Below are 25591 nucleotides of genomic sequence, written 5' to 3'. Positions count from 1 at the left end.
AAGATGCAGGTTGAGCGTTGTTTAAAATTAATCTTCAAACTACGAATGAGGATGTGTGCATGAGTAGTGCAGCATCATGCAAATGCAGCACAATGCAAAAACTAAACTTTGTAATTATAAACTATGACATTTTGTTTCAGAAAGTACTGTCCGATGGTCCAAAAGACATGATTCATGTCTTTATAAAATAATACATCTTAGTAATAATACATTTTATTCGAATTTCCACGAATTTTTTCTTGTTAATGTAGGTATGATTTAAATTTTTAAGAGCTACTTATTTACTACTTACTTTACTAATTATAAACTATGACATTTTATTTCAGAAAGTACTGCCCCATTGTTCTGGAAATAATGAAATGGATGCAGGAAAAACATAACTTAATATAAAAATACACAAAATATCTATATAGATACATATATTGAAATGGTGATCATTGTTTATTTTATTTAGGTATATTTCTTTCTTGATAGTGTTAATGTATGTTTTTTTGATTTTTAAATGCTTTTTATTATTACGAAATTATGTTCACAATACATCTTATATCTATTTTAATAGCTACTGATCTACTGATCATTTTCTATTTTACAATTTTAATTTAATTTGGTTAGTAATCACAGTATTATATTATTCTAATGTTAATCTAAAGCATAATAGGAAAAAAAGCTCAAAAACCTATTTACAATCCTTGATAGTGTTAATGTATGTAGATATAGAGCATTATAGGATTATAGGATAAAATATGAAATCTCCATTTACAATATCTTAAGAGTGTTAATATAATATGTTTTTATTATTGCTTACTTAAAAATAAAAGGATAACAGGCAAAATAACATGTGCACCTATTTTATTTTCATTAAAGCTTTCATGAAATATTATAATTTTTCTTAAAAAATAAATATAAAATAAAAATAATGGTATTTTGTTTATTTTTTAAAATGTGTCATTACCTTAACATACCACTTGGTAGCTTTTCAAAATAACTTCAGAGTTGTTAACAACAGCTCATACAGCAGGTAGTCTGTCAGTGTTAGTTTAATAATGAATTTAATAGAAACTCAAATTTAATAAAGTGATGGTTAGACATAAGCATTTTCAAATACCTAGGTGTCTACTCTCTATCTCTATTCTACAAAGTAGTTTTTCATCATGGTAAAAGTCGGAATTCTCAACAGGGAGGACCCTCTAGACTCGGTGGACCCGTTCCTTCCTGACATTGGTTGCTCTTTGCGAGTACTCTAGTATTTTCGTGCCCTAAATTAACTCGACTTTTGCCTGATGAAATACGCTGACTCTTGGGCAGCGTACGGAAATATTCCAAATTCTTGTAAAAGTGGTTATAATTGCGTGGATCCACATGATAGTGAAATACATACACAAAATGTAGAAAATATGTGGATGCGTGTGAAAAGAAAGATGAAGCGCCAATTTGGCACAACGCGTGCCCGTTTTGATTCATATTTAGATGAATTTGTATTGAACCACAAATGAATGCGTGTATGTACATATATTCCATTCGCAATACGTGGAATTTTTCCGTACACTGCCCAACCGTCCGAAATTATATGCGAACCAGGCAGTATACATATGTCGGAGTATTTCATCAGGTAAAAGTCGAGTTAATTCAGGGCACGGCAATACTATGTAGAGTACTCGCAAAGAGCAGCTAATCAAAGGAAGCGCTGGTCGACAAAGCCTCTAATTTTACTGGTTATCTCGTCGTTATTTACTAAGCTACAATATACAACATGTATATTAACACTGTGATATTTCAAATAGCTTTTTCATAAACCTTTAGTGATCTATATATATATATATACATTAATATTATAAATTTAATTATTTTGTTTCTTTTTCTGTTATATTTTTGACCATTCTAGCGCATTGGGAATTCCTGTATTGTCTGTACATTAAATAAATAATAAATAAATAAAAACAAAATGTAGTGATCGCTAGATCAGTAACTAATTTATTAGAATATATCTATCTACATACATATGTACCAACCACTTAAGTGGTATTATTTTATAAAGACATACATTATTATGTTAAATTAATGTTTTTAACATCAACAAAAAATATATATACCTGAACTTTACAACGATCATTAAACAAAAATATACATATATCCATTATACATTTGTTTTTACTAATAATAATACATGTATTTACTAATCTAACAGCAGTAAGTGAGATGTATTATTTTAAGAAGACATAAATTTGGTTTATCCTTAATTTTTTTATCATTAACAAAAAATATATAGATATACCCAGTGGCGGCTCGTGGATAAGATATCTGGGGGTGCTGCGGTTGATTAAAAATAAAAAAAATGTTTATTTGGATTATATTTTACTATTAACATCAAAATGATCAGAATTAAACATTATATGTATTTTATTTCATTTAAAAATTGATTCTTCTGTCTTTTTTCCTTGAAAAAAGGTCTATCACCTTTTCGTTAAATTTTTCACTGTTCATAATCATTTTTTTTTCAATTGACAGCATAGACAAAGCCGTCAATCTTTCTTGAACTATTGTGTTTCTTATATACATATGTATGTCTTTATTCTATTTATTGATGAAAAACACCGTTCTTGGCTCAGATGTAGTTAAAGTTGTAAGCAGAATTTGAATAAGTTTTGTTATTTCCACACGAACTTTGGATAAATTGATTGCAAAAATAAGTTTTAAAAATATTAATAAATCATTAATACTATGCATTTCTTTCCTTGATTAAAACACTTCTAATTCAGTTTGAAGTTTTTCTTTATCTAGCATTGGATATGATTCAACGGTTAGTAGTAGATCTTCCATTGGCATTTTCTTACAGTACTTTTAAAAAATTTCTTTATTTAATAATATCACAGCTTTTCATTCATTAGAAAAAGCATATCTTGCTTTTATATCCTTAATAATAACATCGCACATATTTTTGAATTCTATAATATGTGCGATAATATATGCATATAATATATGCATCACATATTTTTGGTCTCAATTCGCTATAAGAATCTCGTATTTGTAGAATGACATTAGTAAAACTTTTTAAGTTTTCTTTAATTGAAAATGCATCGATATTACTAGATTGCATCTGGTTATAAATAATTTCTACATGCGGCATTAACTTGTTAAAAAGTTCTGAATAAAATAAAAAAATGTATTCAGTAAATTGGAAGAATCTGTTATTGTTTCATCAGTATTTTCGGAAGAATATTTAACCCTTTGACTGCTACAACAACGATAAATCGTTGTTTTGAAATCGGCGAAGATTGCTACGACGATCGTTGTTGTCGTCATTTATTGTCGTATTTCAATACTTTCTTTGAGCCACCAGCGCATCAGTGGCACGAAACATTTTTTTTGTATACGTATTTATATTTATTTTACAATCGAGCTTTATAAACATTTATCAATTTTTTAAATAAAAGCTCTTCAATTTCGGGTTCCCCATCAAAGTAAATTTCGGGTTCGTTGTCAATGTCATATAAGGAGTTATTACTTGGGAATTGATTATTGTCGATAAATTCATTTTCAGAATCAGTAGAGCTGCTGATTTGTCGAGTTCCTCGGCGAGGAGCTATTATTTCGCTTTCATCACTTTCACTGTCCGATATCATTTTGCAGAGTTAAAATAAATGGCAAAAAACAATAGAAATCCGCTTTCAATTATATAGGTCACGAGACGTCACGAATTCATGCAATCAATCGAATGCAACTGAAATGCATACAAAATGTTTATGATACATGTTGAAAAATTATTTGATTATTAGAAACTTCACATCCTTGTGTGTCTCGCTCACACGTACACAATTAAAACCAAGAAAGAAAGAGAGAAAGACCGCTACCTGTTTCGAATATATCGCATGTTGTTAGGATACATCGATGTCTAAAAATAGATTATTGAAAAAAATAAAGCGTCGGAAAATAATCGTCAAAACTTATTTAGTGTATATATGTAGGTATCTCTTTCGCACGCACGCATGTAAAAGCAAGAAAGAAAGAGAGAGCACGAGTCCACAACTGCTTCTAAAAATGTATATAAAGTATTATCACTCACTTTACGCAGCACCACTAATCATCGCAACCTTCTCAAATTTCATATATGTGTATTGTATTTATGTTCTGAGAACATAGGTAATTCTTTTAATACTCAACTTACTAATTTTCTTGAAAACATGTCTACTATTTCAACTAACTACCCGGATGATAGATTTTTAATTGTTGGAGATTTCAATCTAAGTAACATCCAATGGTCCCAGGATATCTCCAGAGGAGGACTTATACCTATCAATTCGTTAAGAAGCACCGAAATGACTCTTATTGATGCATTACATTTTTGTAATTTTAAACAATATAATGGAGTACTTAACTTATTCGGCCGTATTCTTGATCTAGTTTTATCAAATGAACATTTGGTAGTAGATGCCTGTTTAGATCCTCTCGTTCCTGAGGATCCTTATCATAAATCTCTGTTAATTACTGCTGATCTAACTTTTTATCGATCACTTAAATCTAAACCTTATACTAGATTCCTTTTTGATCTTGGTAACTATAACGAGATTCAAAATGAATTAAACTCTGTTTCTTGGTCTTATTTACATACTGTTTCTCTTGATGATGCTGTAAATTCATTTTATAATCTTATATATAATTTAAGGGATAAATATATCCCACAGAAACATGTTCAAAGTAGAAAATTTCCCGCTTGGTATACTGCACCCCTAAAAAAAGTCCTGAAGGAAAAGTACAAATTTTTTAAGAAATTCAAAAATTATAACAACCTGGCTGACCATCATACCTTTGTACTATTACGCAATCGGGCAAAAACTTTAGAGAAAGAATGTTTCAAAAATTATATGACTTTAGTAGAAAACGACATTTCCTTGAATCCCAAAGCATTCTGGTCCTACATTAAATCAAGGAACAAAAACAACGTCCTACCTCATATTCTGTATCATGGTGACATTACTGCTGATACGGGGGTGGACATTTGTAATTTGTTTTCTTCCTTCTTTTACTCGACGTTCCTTAAACCGGTCTCTAATCAATCGACTTCCTCTTATCCCTTACCAACCAACGTCTGTTCTGTCACATCTTCCTCTGAAATTGGATCAATTGAAATTCGAAGTGAAAAAGTATTAAATATTTTGAAATCAACTGATATTCATAAAACAGCAGGCCCAGATTTAATTTCTCCAATTTTTATCTCAAAATGTGCTGAAAGCCTAACTTTACCACTAACCATTATCTATAAAAGATCTATTAGTGAGGGCCTTGTACCTTGTATCTGGAAATCAGCATTCATATCTCCTGTACATAAGAAAGGAAAAAAAAACGAAATTTCCAATTACAGGCCTATATCAAAGCTATGTATATTTGCTAAGATATTAGAAAAATTAGTGTACGACCAACTTTTTCCAGCTATCTCGCAATCTCTTAGTATGCAACAACATGGTTTTCAGAAAGGACGCTCAGTTACAACAAATTTACTACTATTTAATGATTTCGTTACTAATGCCATGAACGATCGGTCTCAGGTTGATACTATATATACAGATTATAGTAAGGCATTTGACAAGATTGATCACGATATTCTCCTTGAAAAACTTTTACAGATCGGTATTCATGGTGATCTCTATAGATGGTTCACCTCATACATTACGCGTCGATCACAGGCTGTCTCATTAAATGGATTTATATCGAAATGGATGAATATTCCTTCTGGTGTTCCACAAGGCTCCCTCTTGGGACCTCTATTATTCAATATTTTCATCTTCGATATTGAAAAATGTTTTCAGAATTCAAATGTACTATTATTTGCTGATGATATGAAGATTTTCAAGAGAATAGACAACCGAAATGATGCTTTGGCCCTACAAGATGATTTGTTCAGACTAGAGGCTTATTGCAGCATAAATAAGTTGGAAATTAATGTAGCAAAATGCTCCTGCATAACCTTCACCAGAAAACTATGTCCAGTTGACTTTCCTCATTCAATTAACGGACATAGACTCACAAGGGTATCGGAAATTAGGGATTTGGGAGTCTTTTTAAACTCTGATCTATCCTTTAGTAAACATATTGACAATGTTGTAGCTCGAGCGTCGAAGGCCCTCGGGTTCGTCATCCGGTCCTCCAAATGCTTTACTTCTATAAAATCATACAAAATACTATATTGTGCATACGTAAGAAGTATTGTTGAGTTTGCATCCCAAGTTTGGAACCCAGATTACTCTGGTGCAAGAGACAGATTGGAGCGCATTCAGAAGAGATTCCTGAGGTACGTCAGTAGCCGTTTTGGATTAACCTATACTTCCTATGAAGATGCTTGTAGGTGTCAGCATCTACTTCCTCTTGTCAAAAGAAGGGAGATAGCTGACATCTCAACAATTTTGAACATCCTTAACGGCTCGATTGACTGTCCTCAATTATTGAGCAGACTATCATTGCGTGTACCAAATAGAATGACTAGATGTAATGAGCTCCTTTACATACCTAATACTTTTTCTAATTATGGAAGAAGCTCATTCATCTGGCGTGCAAGCTCCACCGTCAACACACTAATCTTAACAATTTCTATGTTTGACTTATTTAATATTAATGCTATACAAGCTAGAGTAATTATTGCAAATTTGTTTTTCGATGATTAATTTTAATGAAAGTTTATGATTATGATTATGAATTTTTATTTTGATGTATTTATTTTGTCTTTTTGTTTTTTGTTATATATTATATTTTTTATATTATTTCATAATTTTTATCATATTATTATTCTTATTATTCTGATATTTTTATTATACTGTTATTTCTATTTTTTTTCTTTTTTTGTTTTCTTTAACTATCTTACTCTATTATCATTTTTGTTTCTTATTTTAAATGTTTGAGCTTTTCTTTTTTTACCTATATGTGAAAATTATTAATGGTTTACTTAACATAATTATATTTTTTTTACTATCAATCTAATAAACTGTAAACTGTAAATTTTCCAAATAAATAAAAATAAATAAAATAAAAAAAAATAAAATTATAAAAATTACGAGCGTTCGGCGAAGTAAGTATGTAAAAAAAAATATTATATTTTTTTTTTTTCAAAATAATTACAAATGTTAACATTTTTCGCTTGGACATTGAAAAACCTCGTAGCAGCCAAAGGGTTAAGTTCTTGAAAACATTGGCTCAGCTTCTCTTGATTTTGATACCATCTTAAATACTTAAAGTGACGTGTGGAAGGAAGTGTAGAAACGTAGAAAGTGTAAGAGGTGTAGAAGGAAAGGCAAAAGGTTCAGAAGAAATGACGAAAAGTGAGGAGCGTGTCGAGCGCGCGGCGCAACAAGAAATGTGTATACTGTTGGGAGTGCAGTACGGACCAAGCTTCTAGCTGCCCCCGCGCCCCTCCTTCGCCCACTCGGCATATTCTATCGAAAACCGTACTGCACAAAATCATAAACGATGCCTCACTGTCTGATATTATTACCACGATGTATGATCATTATTGGGTGTATCGGTGTGCGGGCGAGCTTAATACACGCTTAAATAATATTGATATTTTCATATAATATACATACATTTATGTATATAATAATATTAAATTTTTCTCAAATTCTTTGGGGGTGCTGCAGTACCGCAGTGCGTATGGACGAGCCGCCACTGGATATACCTGATCTTTACAATGATCCCTAAATAAGAATATAAATATATCTATTATACATTGTATGGATGTACTAATCTAACAGCAGTAAGTGAGATGTATTATTTTATGGAGACATAAATTTTGTGTATACTTATACATATTTAGTTAATTTTTTTACCATTCACACAAAATATATATACATATACCTAAACTTTACAGTAATATGTTACAATGATAAACTTTACTAAATAATATATGCATATATACTATACATATCTATTAATCTAACAACAGTAAGAGAGATGTATTATTTTATGAAGACATACATTCTAAAACATAAAACAAGAAAAAAAAAAATAAACAAGATAATGTTATACTACATACATATGTAATCAGTAGCCATTAGGCGATGTAGTATATATGATATGAATAGTATGTAGGAATTGAAAAATAAACTCGAACCTACATTAAAATTAGAAAGAAAAAGTAGGTATATGCAAAAAATTATCAGTAATTATAAGTAGCTTCTGAAAGAAAAAAATCATTGTTTGTAATTACATATTTAAGTCCTCGCATTATGTACATACATTTTAACGTATTCTACATATCTATGTATATCTTACTTGCTATGGGCATCATCGCCAGTCGCTCCACAAATGGGACAGACATATCTCCTCAGTATTGGACATGTTAACTTGCCCGTAGGTGAACTCAGATCGTGTGTATTATAGATGACATTAGCCTCGCCGTTGCTGTAGCAGTAGCCGCAGTACATCAGCGCTTTCAAAGGTTTGCTTTGCTGGGCCTGATGTTTATAAAAATCGGATTACAAATGCTCCGATTACAGATTCAACAGTGGATAACTATTCAGACTAAATGTATTTTATAACATTATTAACTAGGTAAACGGTCAACTTAAAAGTCGCTTTCAAGGAATGCAGTTATTGAAAAACTATTTCAATTTTCTTGAACCTCGGAATATTATGAATTCATCATAATTAAAATATTTCAGAAAATTGTTTAATATTAAGGAAAAAATATCCAGAAGTTTTCTCAGATCAATTTAATGAATAGTTCATTCAAGTAATTTCATTATTGAAAAACGATTTCACTGAAAACTTGACCATAAAACAATTTTCATAATTACTTATTACAAAATACAGTTGTTTGGAAAGTGAATTTTGGCGAGTATTGAAAGATCTTTCAGTAAATTAAAAATGATTAAAAACAACGGACAATCGAGACAAAATAGTCTTGCATTGTTGGCCATTGAACATAAATAAGCGGCAAAATTAGAAGTTAAAAATTTAATTAGTGATTATGAAAGCAAGAAAGAAAAATTTAAATTGGTGAGATTATTTCTAAAATATTTTAATATTTTCTCTATTATATGAATATTTATTATGTAAAATACATACATAAACTGACTTTATTTCGAATTAAAAAAAATATATCAAGGGGCCCTTGCGTAATATTTGCATCAGGGCCCAAAATTTCTACCTACACCACTGGTCGCCTCTATATGTATGCAGTTTTAATAATGAATATTTGTCTACACGATTAATTTCGGGACCCCAAAAGTGGGGTCCATTTTAGTTAAAATTGGTAAGTCTCCGCTCTGGTAAGTAAAAATGTGATTCTTGCTCAGGTTACTCTCGAATTGTAAAGCTTTCGCCCCATTGCACAAGGGTGTGTTGGTGCGTTTGAAGCCACCCTTCGCCATGTTGTTTGAACCATTTTTGTGAGCTCTCTTTATCTCCTTTTTCATCCCCGTGATCAATCTAGTATGCGCGTATATTGTTCTAAAATACAATGTATTTGTATTATGTATGTAATTAATATAATAATTTATTAGTACAAAATAAGGATATTTAATGTACTCATTGAGACTTTTGTGGATACGACAAGTGTGGAAATGGAGCTATGTAGAATGTTTGAACACGAAACATGATTAGGCTGTGAAAGGAAATGGCCGACATTTAGTTGCACGAGGTTCGGACCAAAAGCGACCGCTGTCAGTCTGCGGCCGGCCGTCGGACGAGATCGACGTGTTCTTCCGTGTTCTTCCGTGTCTTGCGAACGAGATCCAACCCACGTCTTCTGTGACTGCAAACTTTACGCCTACTTCAGATCATTACTGGTGCGTATTTTAATATTCTCTTGGTATTTAAAAATCAAAGGACAGTATTTAATTATAATAGTACTAGCTGTATTACCCGGCTTCGCTCAGTATTTATAATATAAACCGCTTAAACATGACTAAGCTAATAGTAAACATTTAATTAAAAAAAAAAAATTTAAAGAAAATTTGAAAAATTTAAAAAATAAATAAAAAAAAAAATCAAAAAAATAAAAAAAATTCAAAAAAAATCAAATTTTATTTTTTGCCTTTTAGGGCTTCGCCCTCGGCGCCCCCCTGAGCCTTTGTCTTCTAGGACTTCGCCCCTCCACGCCCCCATGAGCAATTGCCGTTTAGGGCTTCGCCCCCCTTAGCTGATGCCTCCGCGCCCCCATGATTAAATGCCGTGTAGGGCTTCGCCCCCATGATCAGTTGCCTTTTAGGGCTTCGCCCCTCCGCGCCCCCATGGTTAAATGCCCTCTAGGGCTTCGCCCCCCTTAGTTAATGCCTTTTAGGGCTTCGCCCCACCGCGCCCCGATGATTAAATGCCGTCTAGGGCTTCGCCCCCATGATTAATTGCCATCTAGGGCTACGCCCCCCTTAGTTAATGCCTTTTAGGGCTTCGCCCCTCCGCGCTCCAATGATAAATTGTCGTCTAAGGCTTCGCCCCCCTTAGTTAATGTCGTCTAGGGCTTCGCCCCCATGATCAGTTGCCATTTAGGGCTTCGCCCCATAAGGCTGCGCCCCCCTGCGCCCCCTTCGGGGCCCCATGGGGCTGCACCCCATAAGGTTGCCCCCCATAAGGCTGCGCCCGATAAGGCTGCGCCCCATAAAGCTGCGCCCCCCTGCGCCCCCTTCGGGGCCCCATGCGGCTGAGCTTCATAAGGCGGCGCCCCATGAGGCTGCGCCCCTAAGGCTGCGCCCCATAAGGCTGCGCCCCATAAGGCTGCGCCCCAAAAGACTGCGCCCCATAAGGCTGCGCCCCAAAAGACTGCGCCCCATAAGGCTGCGCTCGATAAGGCTGCGCCCCATAAAGCTGCGCCCCCTTTGGGGCCCCATGGGGCTGCGCCACCTTCGGGGCCCCATAAGGCTGCGGCCCCTTCGGGGCCCCACGGGGCTGCGCTCCATGACACTACTCGCCTTGCGCACCCGCGGGAGTGAATCCATTGAATCGAAAAAAACAAATCGGCGCCTATTGGACAATCTTCATATTGTTATGGTCGCTCCCCACCTGATATATTATAAATGTATAAACAGAGGGCTACCGACGGTGCACTGCATTCATTTAATAATTAGTATCAGTTAAACATTCAATAGGTGATGTGCCAATCACCATACACCAGCCGGCAGTCCCTCTTCTATTTCTTGTAATAAAGGAAAGTAAAACCGCCAAGAAAGGAGTCATTATTACTCAATTACGTAAATTTCCATGGTCCTTCGAAACGGATTGCATGATTTTATCTGCAAGAGCCAACATAAGTCAATGATCACTCCTTTCTGTCCGAATTATTGTCACATTTATTCCATTGTGTATACATATTTCTGCTTCTGTGCGTTAGGGTTGCCAAAAATTTTACTGATGATACAGTTTTTTAAATACATAAAATAATAATTTCCTCCATGAATGCTTTCGCGTGAACGATTGTTTCTCTTTTTTGTATTATCATTTGATTCTAATTATTATATAGAAAGGTTACGATTGTTGTTCACGTTCGCGAATATTCAGCTGCTTCTGAATACTAACTTCCTCAATTTTGACTTCGTGAATACGAACGATCTTGAGCTTTGTTGGATTCACGAGTTGGGAATTTCATAGAAATCCAGTAACTTTAAATACTAATGCCCTCAATTCTGACTTCATGAAGGTGAATGATCTTGAGCGGTATTAGGTATTTGTTAAGTATTTCACGCTTTCGTGCGAATATGGAATTTTTTTAAATAGTTTTCTGTTGTTCAATTTGAATATTGAACAGTTCTCCTTTTGGGACAGATTTGTCACATTGTTCTAAATATTGTACGTGAGTCGCGTAGATCGATTACATGTACATGTTTGTCATTTTAAACAGGTGACAATTATACATATGTATGTACATATAAGTACGAGATAAATAAATTAATTTAGGAATCCAATTATAAAGTTTAAGTTAAATTAGTAAAACTGTAAATTTACTAAATAAATATAGATTATAAATGAACAGTTACTTTAATTTTCGTAAATGAAATTTCACGACGGTAAAATAGATATAGTATACTTTTACAACAATTTATACTTGCAACATTCTAGAAAATACACAACATTACAACAATAACCGAATAAATCGAAACATCACATTTTCACACATCTATAATAATCAAGTTATTTTATTATTATTACTTTTTTTCTCAACATCATGGCTAGTTACGAAGTATTAAAAAAAAATAGATCCAAAGCATATGAAATTCTGTCAAAGGCTATAAAAGAATTAAAAGATTGTCCAAGTTTGGGTGTAATTCAGCGTAAGGTATCACTGGTAGAAACTTATAAAGGAAAATTCGAAGAGGCACAGTTGGGTATAAATTTGGGTGATTTTGAAAATGAACAAGATAGAGATATGCATGAAAACAGATATTTTAAGGCTTATGATGAATTCACGGATATGGCTAATCATATGATTGATGATAGATCAAGACAAATCGTAAAACAAAAAAAAAATTTTTTTTCGGAAACAAACGTAACTAATTTATGTCCCCTAAATGTACCTAATTTCACTGGCACCCAAGAATCCTGGGGTGAATTCAGAGACATGTTCATTTCACTTATTCATAATAATTCTGATCTAAATAATATATCAAAACTTGCTTATCTTAAAAAATCACTACAAGGTTCAGCTATGCAAGTCATTCAAGGACTAGAAAATACGGAAGAAAATTACACCATCGCGTGGGAACTGTTAGTAGAGCGATATAATCATTCTAGGATGATAATTAAAACAAAAATAAATTCAATGTTTAACTTAAGGGCAATTCAAAGGGAAAATTACACAGATTTACGTCATTTAATTGACGAAATAACGATAAATATACGAACATTACAAACAATGGGACAACCAATAAAGCACTGGGATAGCATATTAATATGCATAGTATTATCTAAGTTACCCTTACGAATGCAAATCGAATGGGAGAATACCTTACCAAACAAAGACATGCCAGCTTATGATTCATTAAAAAATTTTTTAGAAAATCGTTGCTCAGTACTACAATCAATAGATGCAAGTAATTCAAAACCAGTTTATCAAAATAATAATGATTTCTCTGTAAGAACATATAATAGACAAACTAGAAATTTTGAAAGTATTAAAAAAAAACGTTGTCACTTTTGCGATCGAGAACATTTTACAGCTAGCTGTCCAATTTTAACAAAACAAACGCCACTAGAGAGACGACGATCTGCTACAGAAAAGAAATTATGTTTTAGATGTCTTAATAGTGGTCACATGTGGGAAAACTGTCATTCAAAATTCACTTGTAAAGATTGCAATAGGGCTCATCATACACTATTACATATCCCACAAACATCTATTGTTGAAGAAACAAACTTCTCTCCTCAAACATATACAAACATAGGTACATTTCACAACGCCTTACTAGCTACCGCCTCAGTTCTTTTAAAGGATCATGACGGAAAATTTCATAAGTGTAGAGCTCTACTAGATCCAGGATCTCAAACTAATTATATTACAGCCAAATTAGCTAGGAATTTGAAAATAAAACAGAATCATGTCCACATACCAATAACTATGCTGCAAGGTGTGACAACAAACACAACAAATTCAATAAATACAATAATTAATTCAGAAGTCTCTAATTTTTCATCGGATATCACATTCTTAATTTTAAATTCAATTACCGGAATGTTGCCAAACGAAAATATAAATAAATCGATTTTAAATATTCCTAAAAATATCAACATGTCCGATAAATATTGGCATAAACCAGGTCAAATTGACGTTTTGCTCGGAGTACACATATTTTGGAAAACATTAAAGACAGAGAAAGTAGATTTAGGGCAGAATCAGCCCACCATGTTCGAAACAGAATTTGGGTGGATTATTTCCGGAAGGATTCCAACATTAAAATCATCATCAATTACATGTAACTTATCAATAGCGAAATTAAACAATCAAGTAAAGCAATTATGGGAAATTGAAGAAGTACCAGAAATACTTCCGAGATCGTCAGAGGAAACCAAATCTGAACAACATTTCAAAGATAATATTTCGAGACTACCATCAGGGAGATTCTCAGTTAAATTACCATTTAAAAGTTCACCAAATGATTTAGGTAATTCTTTATGTGTGGCGGAGAAAAGATTAGAGTCGTTAGAGAAGCGTTTCGTGAAGGATGAAAGTTTAAAACGTCAATATCATGATTTTTTATCAGAATACGAAAAATTAGGACATATGACAGAATGTTTCCCTCCAAAAAAGAACGAAACAGTTTATTACTTACCACATCATGCAGTTATCAAAGAATCTAGTGTATCAACCAAATGTCGTGTAGTATTTGATGCGTCATCAAAAACATCAAACAATATTTCATTAAACAACATCCTTATGGTAGGTCCAAGTGTTCAACCTGACTTGTTGTCCATACTTTTAAATTTCAGGAAACATACTTATGTTTTCATTGCAGATGTAGAGAAAATGTATAGACAAATACTGATAGCCCCGGAAGATAGAAATCTTCAAAGAATTATTTGGAGGTACGATCTCAACTCTCCAATAAAACATTATAAATTGAACACTGTAACGTACGGAACTTCTTCTGCACCTTTTTTAGCAACGAGATGCTTAGTTCAATTAGCTGAAGACAATAAAGTTAAATTTCCCGAGGCCAGTGAGGCAATTTCATCGTGTTTTTATGTAGACGATTTGCTCGCGGGGGAAGAAACAATAGAGTCTTGCATTTTATTGAAAAACCAAATTCAAACCATACTCAGTGGAGCTGGAATGAATCTATGCAAATGGGTTTCAAATTGTGAACAAATCTGTTCAACAATGACAACAAGAATATCAGAAGTAAACGATTTCAATCTTACTAACAATTCACACAAAACTCTAGGCCTATATTGGAATAATGATTTAGACACTTTCACTTTTAAGGTTAAATTTGACTTAACAAATGACCCACTATCTAAGCGATCCTTTCTATCTTTAATCAGTCAAATTTTTGATCCTTTAGGATTACTATCACCTGTTTTAATAAAGCACAAAATTTTAATGCAACAAATTTGGACTTCGAATATTTCTTGGAACGAAAATATACCAAAGGAAATTCATGAAGATTTTAATGTTCACCTAGCGAAAATATGTGTATTAAATGATATAAAAATCGAAAGACACGTTTTAACATCACTACCAATCGATATACAAATGCATGGATTCTGCGACGCTTCAGAAAGGGCGTATGGAGCATGTATATATATTCGTTCAATTAATGCAGTCGGCGATATTAAGGTATCTCTAGTATGTTCAAAATCACGCGTTGCACCGTTAAAAAAATTGTCGATTCCTAGATTGGAATTATGTTCCGCTCTATTGTTAGCAAATCTCGTAAATTATATTAAAATAAATTTTAAACGTTCATTTTCAAAAATAGTTTGCTGGTCGGATTCAATGGTCACTCTCCATTGGATTCACGGAGAACCGAATAGATGGAATACTTTCGTAGCTAATAGGGTATCAGAAATCCAAAAATTATCAAAAAACCATTATTGGAAACATGTTTTATCAGCCGAAAATCCTGCAGATATGATTTCAAGAAGCATCTCTCCCGAAAATTTGATAAATAATCAATTATGGTGGTCAGGACCAAAATGGTTAACCCAAACTAACGAAAAGTGGCCAAGTATTAACATTTATCCTTCAGAGACAATTCCAGAAACGAAAAAGATAGTATCATTTTTAACCACAGTAGAATTTGACCTCTTTTTTAGATATTCTTCTTTATCAAAGCTATTAAGAACAGTATCTTATATTCGCAGAATGTATTTTAATAAAAAGCACAAATGTAAAATAATAGGTCAACCATCGGTTTTAGAATTGGATGAATCCCTTATAAGTATATTAAAGATTGCTCAGCAACAATCATTTCCAACAGAATACAAGGATTTATTAAATAAAAACACAATATCAAAGTCTAGTAAAATTTTAAACCTAAATCCTATTTTTGTAAAAAATTTAATACGGGTAGGAGGTAGAATAGGAAACGCCCTCATATCCGAAGAACAGAAACATCCAATCTTAATAGATTCCAAACATATACTAACAACGTTAATTATTCGAGATTATCACTTGAAAAACTTACATTTAGGAACACAATCATTATTGTATTTAATGAGATTAAAATACTGGCTTTTAAATGGAACAAACACCATTAAAGGAACATTACGTAAATGTATCACATGTTTTAAGAGTAAACCTATTATTATAGATCAATTGATGGGTGACTTACCATCGTCTCGAATAATTCCAAAACCTCCTTTTCATCATTCCGGGGTTGATTATGCCGGTCCATTTGCAATTAAGAATGGAACTTTGAGAAACTCCAAAATCACCAAATGTTATGTTTGCATTTTTATCTGTTTCATAACAAAAGCAGTACACATGGAAGTTGTTAGCGATTTAACTTCAGTTGCGTTTTTGAATTGTTTTAAACGATTTGTCGCGCGTCGCGGAAAGCCAGCTATCATGTGGTCGGACAACGGGACAAATTTTGTCGGAGCCAATCGAGAACTAGGACGAATATTGCAGAATTTATTTTCGGAAAATTCCTTTAATCAAATAATTAGTTATGCGTTTACGGAAGGCATTCAATGGAATTTTATTCCGCCTCGATCACCTCACATGGGAGGTATTTGGGAATCGGCCGTTAAACAATTGAAGTATCATCTAAAAAGAATAATAAATTCAGTAAATTTAACGTTCGAATCATTGGCAACTGTAATTGCACAGATAGAAGCATGTCTAAACTCCCGTCCTCTTACACCCATATCAAATGATCCTAAAGACCTTAATCCTTTGACTCCCGGTCATTTCTTAATTGGACGACCATTATTGGCCATTCCTCAATCAAGAGTAATGGAAACCACTAATATCAAACATCAATATCTTCAGATGATCAAGGCAACTTCTGAATTTTGGAATAGATGGTCACTGGATTACATTTCGTCATTACAAATAAGAAATAAATGGAAACAACAAAAAGACAACATAAAAATTGGAGATTTGGTTGTGATAAAAGAAGAGGGACTGCCAACAACTGCATGGGCTTTAGGCAGAGTCAGACAAATCTATCCAGGCGGAGACGGATTAATCAGAGTAGCAGAACTAACAACAAAAAACGGAATCACGAGAAGGGCCATTTCCAAATTGGCTGTTCTTCCCATCGATGACAACAACTTATCATCATGTTCTGAAAAAGAATAATATTTTTATCTCAACAACATCATTGCCCTTTTTAACAAAGGTCAACTTCCAGTGCTCAACATTTCTTGCTTTCGGAAAAAGACCAGTCAACAGCACATCTGTCTGGGAAGGTCATTGTTCCGGATGTCATCAATACTTCTGTTCTGGGGAAATTCAATCTCATGATTTAAACATCATCATCCGTTTTCTGGGAGTGACGGCAGATCATCTGTCTTCTGGGAGAGACATCTTCTGAATGTCGGCATCTCAACTGACTTCTAGGAGGAACAACTTCTGAATATCTGCATTTCATCTATCTTCTGGGAGACACATCTTCTGGACGTCAGCATCTCAACCTTCTACTGGGAGAGACATCTTCTGTATGTTAGCATATCATCAGCAGCTCATCTGCCTTCAGAGGAAGGCCATATCCAGAGCTTCTTTCATCTGCCTTCCGAAGAAGGCCATCTCCAAGATACATCCATTAGTGCAAAGGTTATTTAGTGAAAGGTTAAAAAAAAAAAAAAAAAAAAAAAAAAATATATATATATATATATATATATATATACATATATATAAAAAATAGTGTGAAAGTGCATTAAAATTGAAAATAATATTTAAAAACAAACAAACTTCAAAATAATAAACATAAACAAATAAATGTCAAAATAAAAATAAACAAATAAACATCAAAAATATAAACAATAAACAAACTATTTCATTTCTACAATGAGACTTTTCAAATAATTCATTTTATTTATATACAGTCCACTACATATAGTTTTTTATGATATTATGCATGTTAAAACAAATATTTAAATAATTGCTTAATTATTTTTTACTCATTTTATTTTTTACTAATTTTAAGATTGAGATTTGATTTTCATATACAGTCCAATACAGCTTTTTATCATTTTTATGCATGTTAAAGTAGATTTATATAGTATCAATTGAATTATCTTTAACACTAAGATTGTCTTTTTAGTATATAAGTCAATTAATTTCCTTATAGGGGGGAGTATGGACAATCTTCATATTGTTATGGTCGCTCCCCACCTGATATATTATAAATGTATAAACAGAGGGCTACCGACGGTGCACTGCATTCATTTAATAATTAGTATCAGTTAAACATTCAATAGGTGATGTGCCAATCACCATACACCAGCCGGCAGTCCCTCTTCTATTTCTTGTAATAAAGGAAAGTAAAACCGCCAAGAAAGGAGTCATTATTACTCAATTACGTAAATTTCCATGGTCCTTCGAAACGGATTGCATGATTTTATCTGCAAGAGCCAACATAAGTCAATGATCACTCCTTTCTGTCCGAATTATTGTCACATTTATTCCATTGTGTATACATATTTCTGCTTCTGTGCGTTAGGGTTGCCAAAAATTTTACTGATGATGATGAATTTTGGCGAGTATTGAAAGATCTTTCAGTAAATTAAAAATGATTAAAAACAACGGACAATCGAGACAAAATAGTCTTGCATTGTTGGCCATTGAACATAAATAAGCGGCAAAATTAGAAGTTAAAAATTTAATTAGTGATTATGAAAGCAAGAAAGAAAAATTTAAATTGGTGAGATTATTTCTAAAATATTTTAATATTTTCTCTATTATATGAATATTTATTATGTAAAATACATACATAAACTGACTTTATTTCGAATTAAAAAAAATATATCAAGGGGCCCTTGCGTAATATTTGCATCAGGGCCCAAAATTTCTACCTACACCACTGGTCGCCTCTATATGTATGCAGTTTTAATAATGAATATTTGTCTACACGATTAATTTCGGGACCCCAAAAGTGGGGTCCATTTTAGTTAAAATTGGTAAGTCTCCGCTCTGGTAAGTAAAAATGTGATTCTTGCTCAGGTTACTCTCGAATTGTAAAGCTTTCGCCCCATTGCACAAGGGTGTGTTGGTGCGTTTGAAGCCACCCTTCGCCATGTTGTTTGAACCATTTTTGTGAGCTCTCTTTATCTCCTTTTTCATCCCCGTGATCAATCTAGTATGCGCGTATATTGTTCTAAAATACAATGTATTTGTATTATGTATGTAATTAATATAATAATTTATTAGTACAAAATAAGGATATTTAATGTACTCATTGAGACTTTTGTGGATACGACAAGTGTGGAAATGGAGCTATGTAGAATGTTTGAACACGAAACATGATTAGGCTGTGAAAGGAAATGGCCGACATTTAGTTGCACGAGGTTCGGACCAAAAGCGACCGCTGTCAGTCTGCGGCCGGCCGTCGGACGAGATCGACGTGTTCTTCCGTGTTCTTCCGTGTCTTGCGAACGAGATCCAACCCACGTCTTCTGTGACTGCAAACTTTACGCCTACTTCAGATCATTACTGGTGCGTATTTTAATATTCTCTTGGTATTTAAAAATCAAAGGACAGTATTTAATTATAATAGTACTAGCTGTATTACCCGGCTTCGCTCAGTATTTATAATATAAACCGCTTAAACATGACTAAGCTAATAGTAAACATTTAATTAAAAAAAAAAAATTTAAAGAAAATTTGAAAAATTTAAAAAATAAATAAAAAAAAAAATCAAAAAAATAAAAAAAATTCAAAAAAAATCAAATTTTATTTTTTGCCTTTTAGGGCTTCGCCCTCGGCGCCCCCCTGAGCCTTTGTCTTCTAGGACTTCGCCCCTCCACGCCCCCATGAGCAATTGCCGTTTAGGGCTTCGCCCCCCTTAGCTGATGCCTCCGCGCCCCCATGATTAAATGCCGTGTAGGGCTTCGCCCCCATGATCAGTTGCCTTTTAGGGCTTCGCCCCTCCGCGCCCCCATGGTTAAATGCCCTCTAGGGCTTCGCCCCCCTTAGTTAATGCCTTTTAGGGCTTCGCCCCACCGCGCCCCGATGATTAAATGCCGTCTAGGGCTTCGCCCCCATGATTAATTGCCATCTAGGGCTACGCCCCCCTTAGTTAATGCCTTTTAGGGCTTCGCCCCTCCGCGCTCCAATGATAAATTGTCGTCTAAGGCTTCGCCCCCCTTAGTTAATGTCGTCTAGGGCTTCGCCCCCATGATCAGTTGCCATTTAGGGCTTCGCCCCATAAGGCTGCGCCCCCCTGCGCCCCCTTCGGGGCCCCATGGGGCTGCACCCCATAAGGTTGCCCCCCATAAGGCTGCGCCCGATAAGGCTGCGCCCCATAAAGCTGCGCCCCCCTGCGCCCCCTTCGGGGCCCCATGCGGCTGAGCTTCATAAGGCGGCGCCCCATGAGGCTGCGCCCCTAAGGCTGCGCCCCATAAGGCTGCGCCCCATAAGGCTGCGCCCCAAAAGACTGCGCCCCATAAGGCTGCGCCCCAAAAGACTGCGCCCCATAAGGCTGCGCTCGATAAGGCTGCGCCCCATAAAGCTGCGCCCCCTTTGGGGCCCCATGGGGCTGCGCCACCTTCGGGGCCCCATAAGGCTGCGGCCCCTTCGGGGCCCCACGGGGCTGCGCTCCATGACACTACTCGCCTTGCGCACCCGCGGGAGTGAATCCATTGAATCGAAAAAAACAAATCGGCGCCTATAGATCGAAAAAAAAAAATCGAATCACGTGTTCGATGACGTCACCGATCTACGGACGACGAAGGATACTTACATACATATATACAAAGTCTCTTTCCAAATTATATATTAGATTTATAATAAGTATATTATACAGTCAGTACCCAAGTGGTCAGTAGGGATTTTTCAAACAAATTTTAGTATGCAAGGCTGATGTAGGTACATATTATTACCATATGTATATCGACTTCGATTTTGATTTCGATTACTTTTCCAGTTCCACTTCCGGATTCTATTTTCAGTTCGGGTTCCCGATTTTTACTTCAGTTTCGAATCCCGATTCATTCTTTAGTTCCGGTTCCCGAATCCCGATTTCTGTTTTAGTTCCGGATCCACATTCCTTTTTTATTTCCAGTTTCCGACTCCTTTTTCAGTTACAATTCCGATTCCCAATTCCTGTTTCAGTTCCGATTCCCAATTTCTGTTTCAGTTACGATTCTAATTAATTATTACTACACGTATTGTAACTTTATTTTAAATCGTGTATCAATTTGTTTCTGACACCACCCTTTGAAATTTCAACGGCCACAACACTAGTATAAAATAATAAGTTTTTTTTGAAGTATGGCTAGTATTATTTTTTAGTTGTGCTGGGCACATAAGGGGTGAAATTAGAAAGAACCTGTTCAAACGAATTATATTAATATTTTTGTTTCTACATATTACCTTGTATGTATATTCAGTGGTGTCTTAAGGGTTTCCATGGGTTTCCGGAAACCCATTGTTAAAATTTATAATTATAACTTTATTATATTTTAATTATAATATTATAATTTTTTTCAAAAATTATACATACATATTTTCTATTGTAGAATTATACAATTGAAAATTGTTTAGGACGGTTAGATTTTGGGCAAGGTCGCAGTTAAAGCTTCGTGTCTGTAATTAATTTGTCTGTCATTGATCTGTCAAGTAATTAATATAAGTCATAAATTATATATTATCTATATATGTGAAAATAATTAATTCAATAATTAATTTAAAATATTAAAATTTTCGAGTATCTTATAGAAGTATGTATATTTGCATTTTTTATGTTTCAAAAGTTTCTTCTATGAATATATGGTACGATTTTGTTTTTGAAACTTATTTTACTTTAGTTTTGAGATTTTAAAATTAGAAATCCAAATCGAAATCGCATTCGTCGATAAATTCCGTCGGTAGTTGTCCCACGAATTATCAGGCACTACATATGTTCCAGAGAAAACGAATCAAAATCCTTATTTTTATCTCATTTAGTAATACATCTAAATTTTTAACGATTATTTTGGGAAAAAAAACCACAGTGGAAAATATTAGAAAAATTATATGATGTCTCAATGGTTTTCAATTCATCAAAATTGGTATGAAGGTGCAGCAATATACATAGACATACCCAGTGGCGGACTGGCCATACAAGCGAACATGCCCGATGGCATGTGGGCCCAACTATCTGTTAGAAAATATGGGCCCTCAGTAAAATTAAATAACTTTTTATATTTCACGTATGTAAAAATTTATAGGTCTTTGGGACCTAAAGTTTGGGTATTTCAACAAAATAAATTTCTTACGATATACACAAACAACTAATACCTGCTTTAACAGCCCAAGGATCGGTTAACTTTTTTTATTAGGCTCGAAATGTAAGTTGCGTGGGCCCTTTTGTCGGGCCCATTTCCAACCTCAATATTATGTATATTCCAATACCTATGTAACAACTACCTACGGAAATAAAAATGGGTATAAACTAATTTTCGTGAATAATATAAACTGAATTGCTTAAAACAATTTCGATAGGAAGATTCATCATCAACCAGCGATTTAAATTTACTTCATACTTTCAAAATAACATTTGATTATGCTTCGACGATATATAATAGTAAGATAATTAATAATAATACACAATTTTAAACAGTTTCCGAATATAAAATCTATTCCTAATCTAGACACATCCATGTATATAGAAATATAGGATAGGGGCCCCCTCCCCAAAATCCCGATTTTCGATTAATATTAATTGAAAATATTATGCATTTTTTTCAGGGGCGTAATTTGGGGGGGCAAAGGGGGGCACTCGCCCCCCTAAATTAAGGAATAGTGTGAATTTAGAAAATATTATGAATTAATGATTAATGAGATACTATGGATCTATGAATGCTACGTTTATTTCTTATGTATGTTACTTTTGGGTAACTAATAAAATAATCGCTGCTATGTGTTTTGAAAAAAAAAGATTTTATTATTTCGAAACAAGTATATTTTGGTTTTTAAGTGGTATGCCTTGGGTAAAATTCTTTGAAATTGTTCATTCCATGGAGCGAATCGTTAGAAAGGTCCCCTTTACTTTATTTTGTCTCAAAAACAGATGTGTAACGTTTATTTTTCCGAAAGATCGTATATTTTTTGTTTTCAAGAAAGGTTTTAAATTAATATTTTACTGAATTGGTTCAATCACAAATGATTTTATTTCTCGAAATTTTATTTTATTTGCAGACGTCTATTCTCTCACAAAACAACGAATAAGATGAATTTAAACTTTATGAGTAACGAATTCGGTCCAAAAAAAGTTTTAGTTATTTAATAAAATTGCTTTTATTATATTTAATTAATTATTAATTAGTTATTAATTATATAAAATTATATTTATTTTTTACCCTTGATTTTTAGCGTGATGGAAAGAAGAAAATTTTGTTATATGGGGGGGGGGGGACAAATTTTTTTAACCCTGGTTGGGCCCCCTTTGACTCCTGGCATGCACTGATTTCAGTCCCAGTCCGCCACTGGACACACCTAGGGGTCGGACCGGAAGCGTGCCGTTCATTGTTAATTGTTCGCTGTGCTTTGTTCAATTTTATGAAGATTCAATTTTTTTGCTCTCTAGCTTTGTAAATAGACCCAAAACGTCCTGATTCCTGGAAAAAGCACGCTTCCGGTCCGTCCTTTAGACATACCTTCCACGAATAATGCAATGGAATCGTTTAGCTGAAAAGAGGAAACCTTTCGGCAGGGGCTATCGCTCCCGAGTTTTTCAGAAATTACTTTACAGTCGACATGAAATTGGTCTCTAAATTGCGTGAGAACATTAAAAATATTTCAGATCTCAAAAACAATTCAACTAAGTGAGTGGACTGAAGGAGCAAATCAGGAGGACCGTTACAAGCATCGAAGATTGGCGGGAAAGCCATCACGAGGGAAGTTATAGACAACAATCACAATAGGAAACGGATTGCTTTGTAATAAAATAGGTTTTATACTGAGCCAATATTATTTTATACTGTCCATTGTTATTTATACATATATTGCATTTAATAATATAGTACTGACCATTTTGAAAACTGATCTGTATACATATATACATACATACATACATATGTACTTACGCAGATTGATTAAGATACTGGCCATTTAATTTGTTGCCTTACATATGTTTATTGAATTGCACAAGATTTGTGCGACTTGTTTGACTTGTTGACAAGATTTGTCCGAGTAGTTGAAATCAGCTTTGGCTTTGCGCTCAATTTCTACTTTCATTCCAGGTTTTGTTGTGTGAAGAAGATGAGCCGCAAATCCAATAAATGGGACTGTCCCATTCTCAACCAGGCTTCCTCAAAGTACCCGACAATCATGGCCTTCTTCAGGGATTTAATCGTTGACCTCCTTCCCGACCCTTCCGAGCCCAATGCCACCCCGGCTCCCAGACAATCCCCCACCCCCAGCCCCACCCTAATAACGCCAAAACGCAAGAGACCCCGCAAGAGTCTCCCCACCCCATACCCTACCTCCAACCTCAAGTCAGGAAAAAATCCAAAAAGGAGAATTCCAATTACGGTTGTGAGACTGGAAAAAGTGGAACCAGTGTGCAGCTCGTCAGTCGGGGCCGTCGAAACCTCGATTCATAATTTAGACATAATAAATAATGGAATGAAGCCAATTGTAGTCCTTCGCAGACTGGATTTATCCAGATACCGCACCCCCACCCCAACGTCCATGTGATGATATATGTACGTATGTGATGATTTTAAATCGGCCCAAACCTCTTATAAATATATTTAATTACATTAGTTTAAGCCGGGATCATAATTTTGATTGAAACCACAATCATTGAAAACTCTTTGATTGAAATATTAATCATGAAATCCCACATATTTGTACATTTGTTGTTGAAATATTTTTTTAATTGTCTTTTTATTTTATTTATATTTTAGTACATTATTTTATTACTACAGTTTTATTAAATACATTTATTTTTTACAGCATAATACGATGCAGTATTTTCAAACGTGTCTAATGGTGCTTACGGACTAAACCAACGACGATTTTGGGCCAACGTTTTAACCAGCAGGATAAAACCAGTAGCGTACAAAATATCGAAAAAAAAATAAATTTAAAAATTGAAATAAAATATCAAAATTAATACTATTATTATTATATTAAAATTAAATTCAAATATCAAAATAAAATTATTATCAATATATTAAGTTTCGATTGATGTACCGACAACGCAACGGATTGCCGGCCATCGCTGGATCACCCATACTAATACATGATATATTCTCAGTGCATTACGTGGAAGTAAAAATAATAATTTTTTGATTTTTTTTCGATCTTAGTGCGTATCTTCGTAAGTCAAAACATCTTCGACAAACAAAAGTCGACGATTACCTGTATGTGATTGTTGATGATCTAATTTTAGGTCAATCTCGAAAATTTATTCAAATTGGGCATGTTCTGTTTTAACTTTCAATATTTTATTTTAATTTTAATATATTTATTATAATTTTGTCTACTATTACAAACAAAAGAAGACAGTTGGAACTGTGTATT

The 25591-nt window shown here is 34.0% G+C and overlaps 2 protein-coding genes and 1 long non-coding RNA gene across 3 annotated transcripts in view; 2 read left to right on the top strand and 1 right to left on the bottom strand.

Annotated features, from left to right (window-relative positions):
• The window catches only part of LOC143921219 (uncharacterized), a 542666-nt gene that overhangs the window by 311668 nt on the left and 205407 nt on the right, over window positions 1-25591 (top strand). The gene's annotated exons all lie outside the window — the stretch shown is intronic.
• LOC143922369 (uncharacterized) lies at window positions 1673-9356 on the bottom strand. The gene is made up of 4 exons (XM_077445593.1): window positions 9207-9356; window positions 8257-8438; window positions 7960-7962; window positions 1673-1736 (listed from the first exon to the last, which is right to left on the bottom strand). Exons 1-4 carry the CDS (start codon window positions 9354-9356, stop codon window positions 1673-1675), a joined length of 399 nt encoding a protein of 132 aa, XP_077301719.1.
• LOC143922368 (uncharacterized) lies at window positions 12143-21952 on the top strand. Its single transcript, XM_077445592.1, has 8 exons — window positions 12143-15641; window positions 15816-16065; window positions 16107-16122; window positions 16208-17170; window positions 17262-17414; window positions 17483-17695; window positions 19392-19576; window positions 21889-21952. Exons 1-8 carry the CDS (start codon window positions 12143-12145, stop codon window positions 21950-21952), a joined length of 5343 nt encoding a protein of 1780 aa, XP_077301718.1.

Source organism: Arctopsyche grandis, chromosome 2 (assembly GCF_051622035.1).
Source record: "Arctopsyche grandis isolate Sample6627 chromosome 2, ASM5162203v2, whole genome shotgun sequence".
NCBI classification, from domain to species: Eukaryota; Metazoa; Arthropoda; class Insecta; order Trichoptera; family Hydropsychidae; genus Arctopsyche; species Arctopsyche grandis.
This window is presented reverse-complemented; position numbering and strand designations above follow the sequence as displayed.

Bases quoted from the DNA above. Each gene is read 5' to 3' on its own strand.
- LOC143922369 (XM_077445593.1), bottom strand. From the start codon at position 9,356: ATGGCGAAGGGTGGCTTCAAACGCACCAACACACCCTTGTGCAATGGG. The intron at 8,439-9,206 runs GTCCCGAAATTA...TATAAACATCAG, and splicing joins AAATGGACCCCACTTTTGGG to GCCCAGCAAAGCAAACCTTT.
- LOC143922368 (XM_077445592.1), top strand. From the start codon at position 12,143: ATGGCTAGTTACGAAGTATTAAAAAAAAATAGATCCAAAGCATATGAA. The intron at 15,642-15,815 runs GTATTAACATTT...GTAAAATAATAG, and splicing joins AACTAACGAAAAGTGGCCAA to GTCAACCATCGGTTTTAGAA. The intron at 17,171-17,261 runs GTTCTTCCCATC...TTTTTAACAAAG, and splicing joins GGGCCATTTCCAAATTGGCT to GTCAACTTCCAGTGCTCAAC.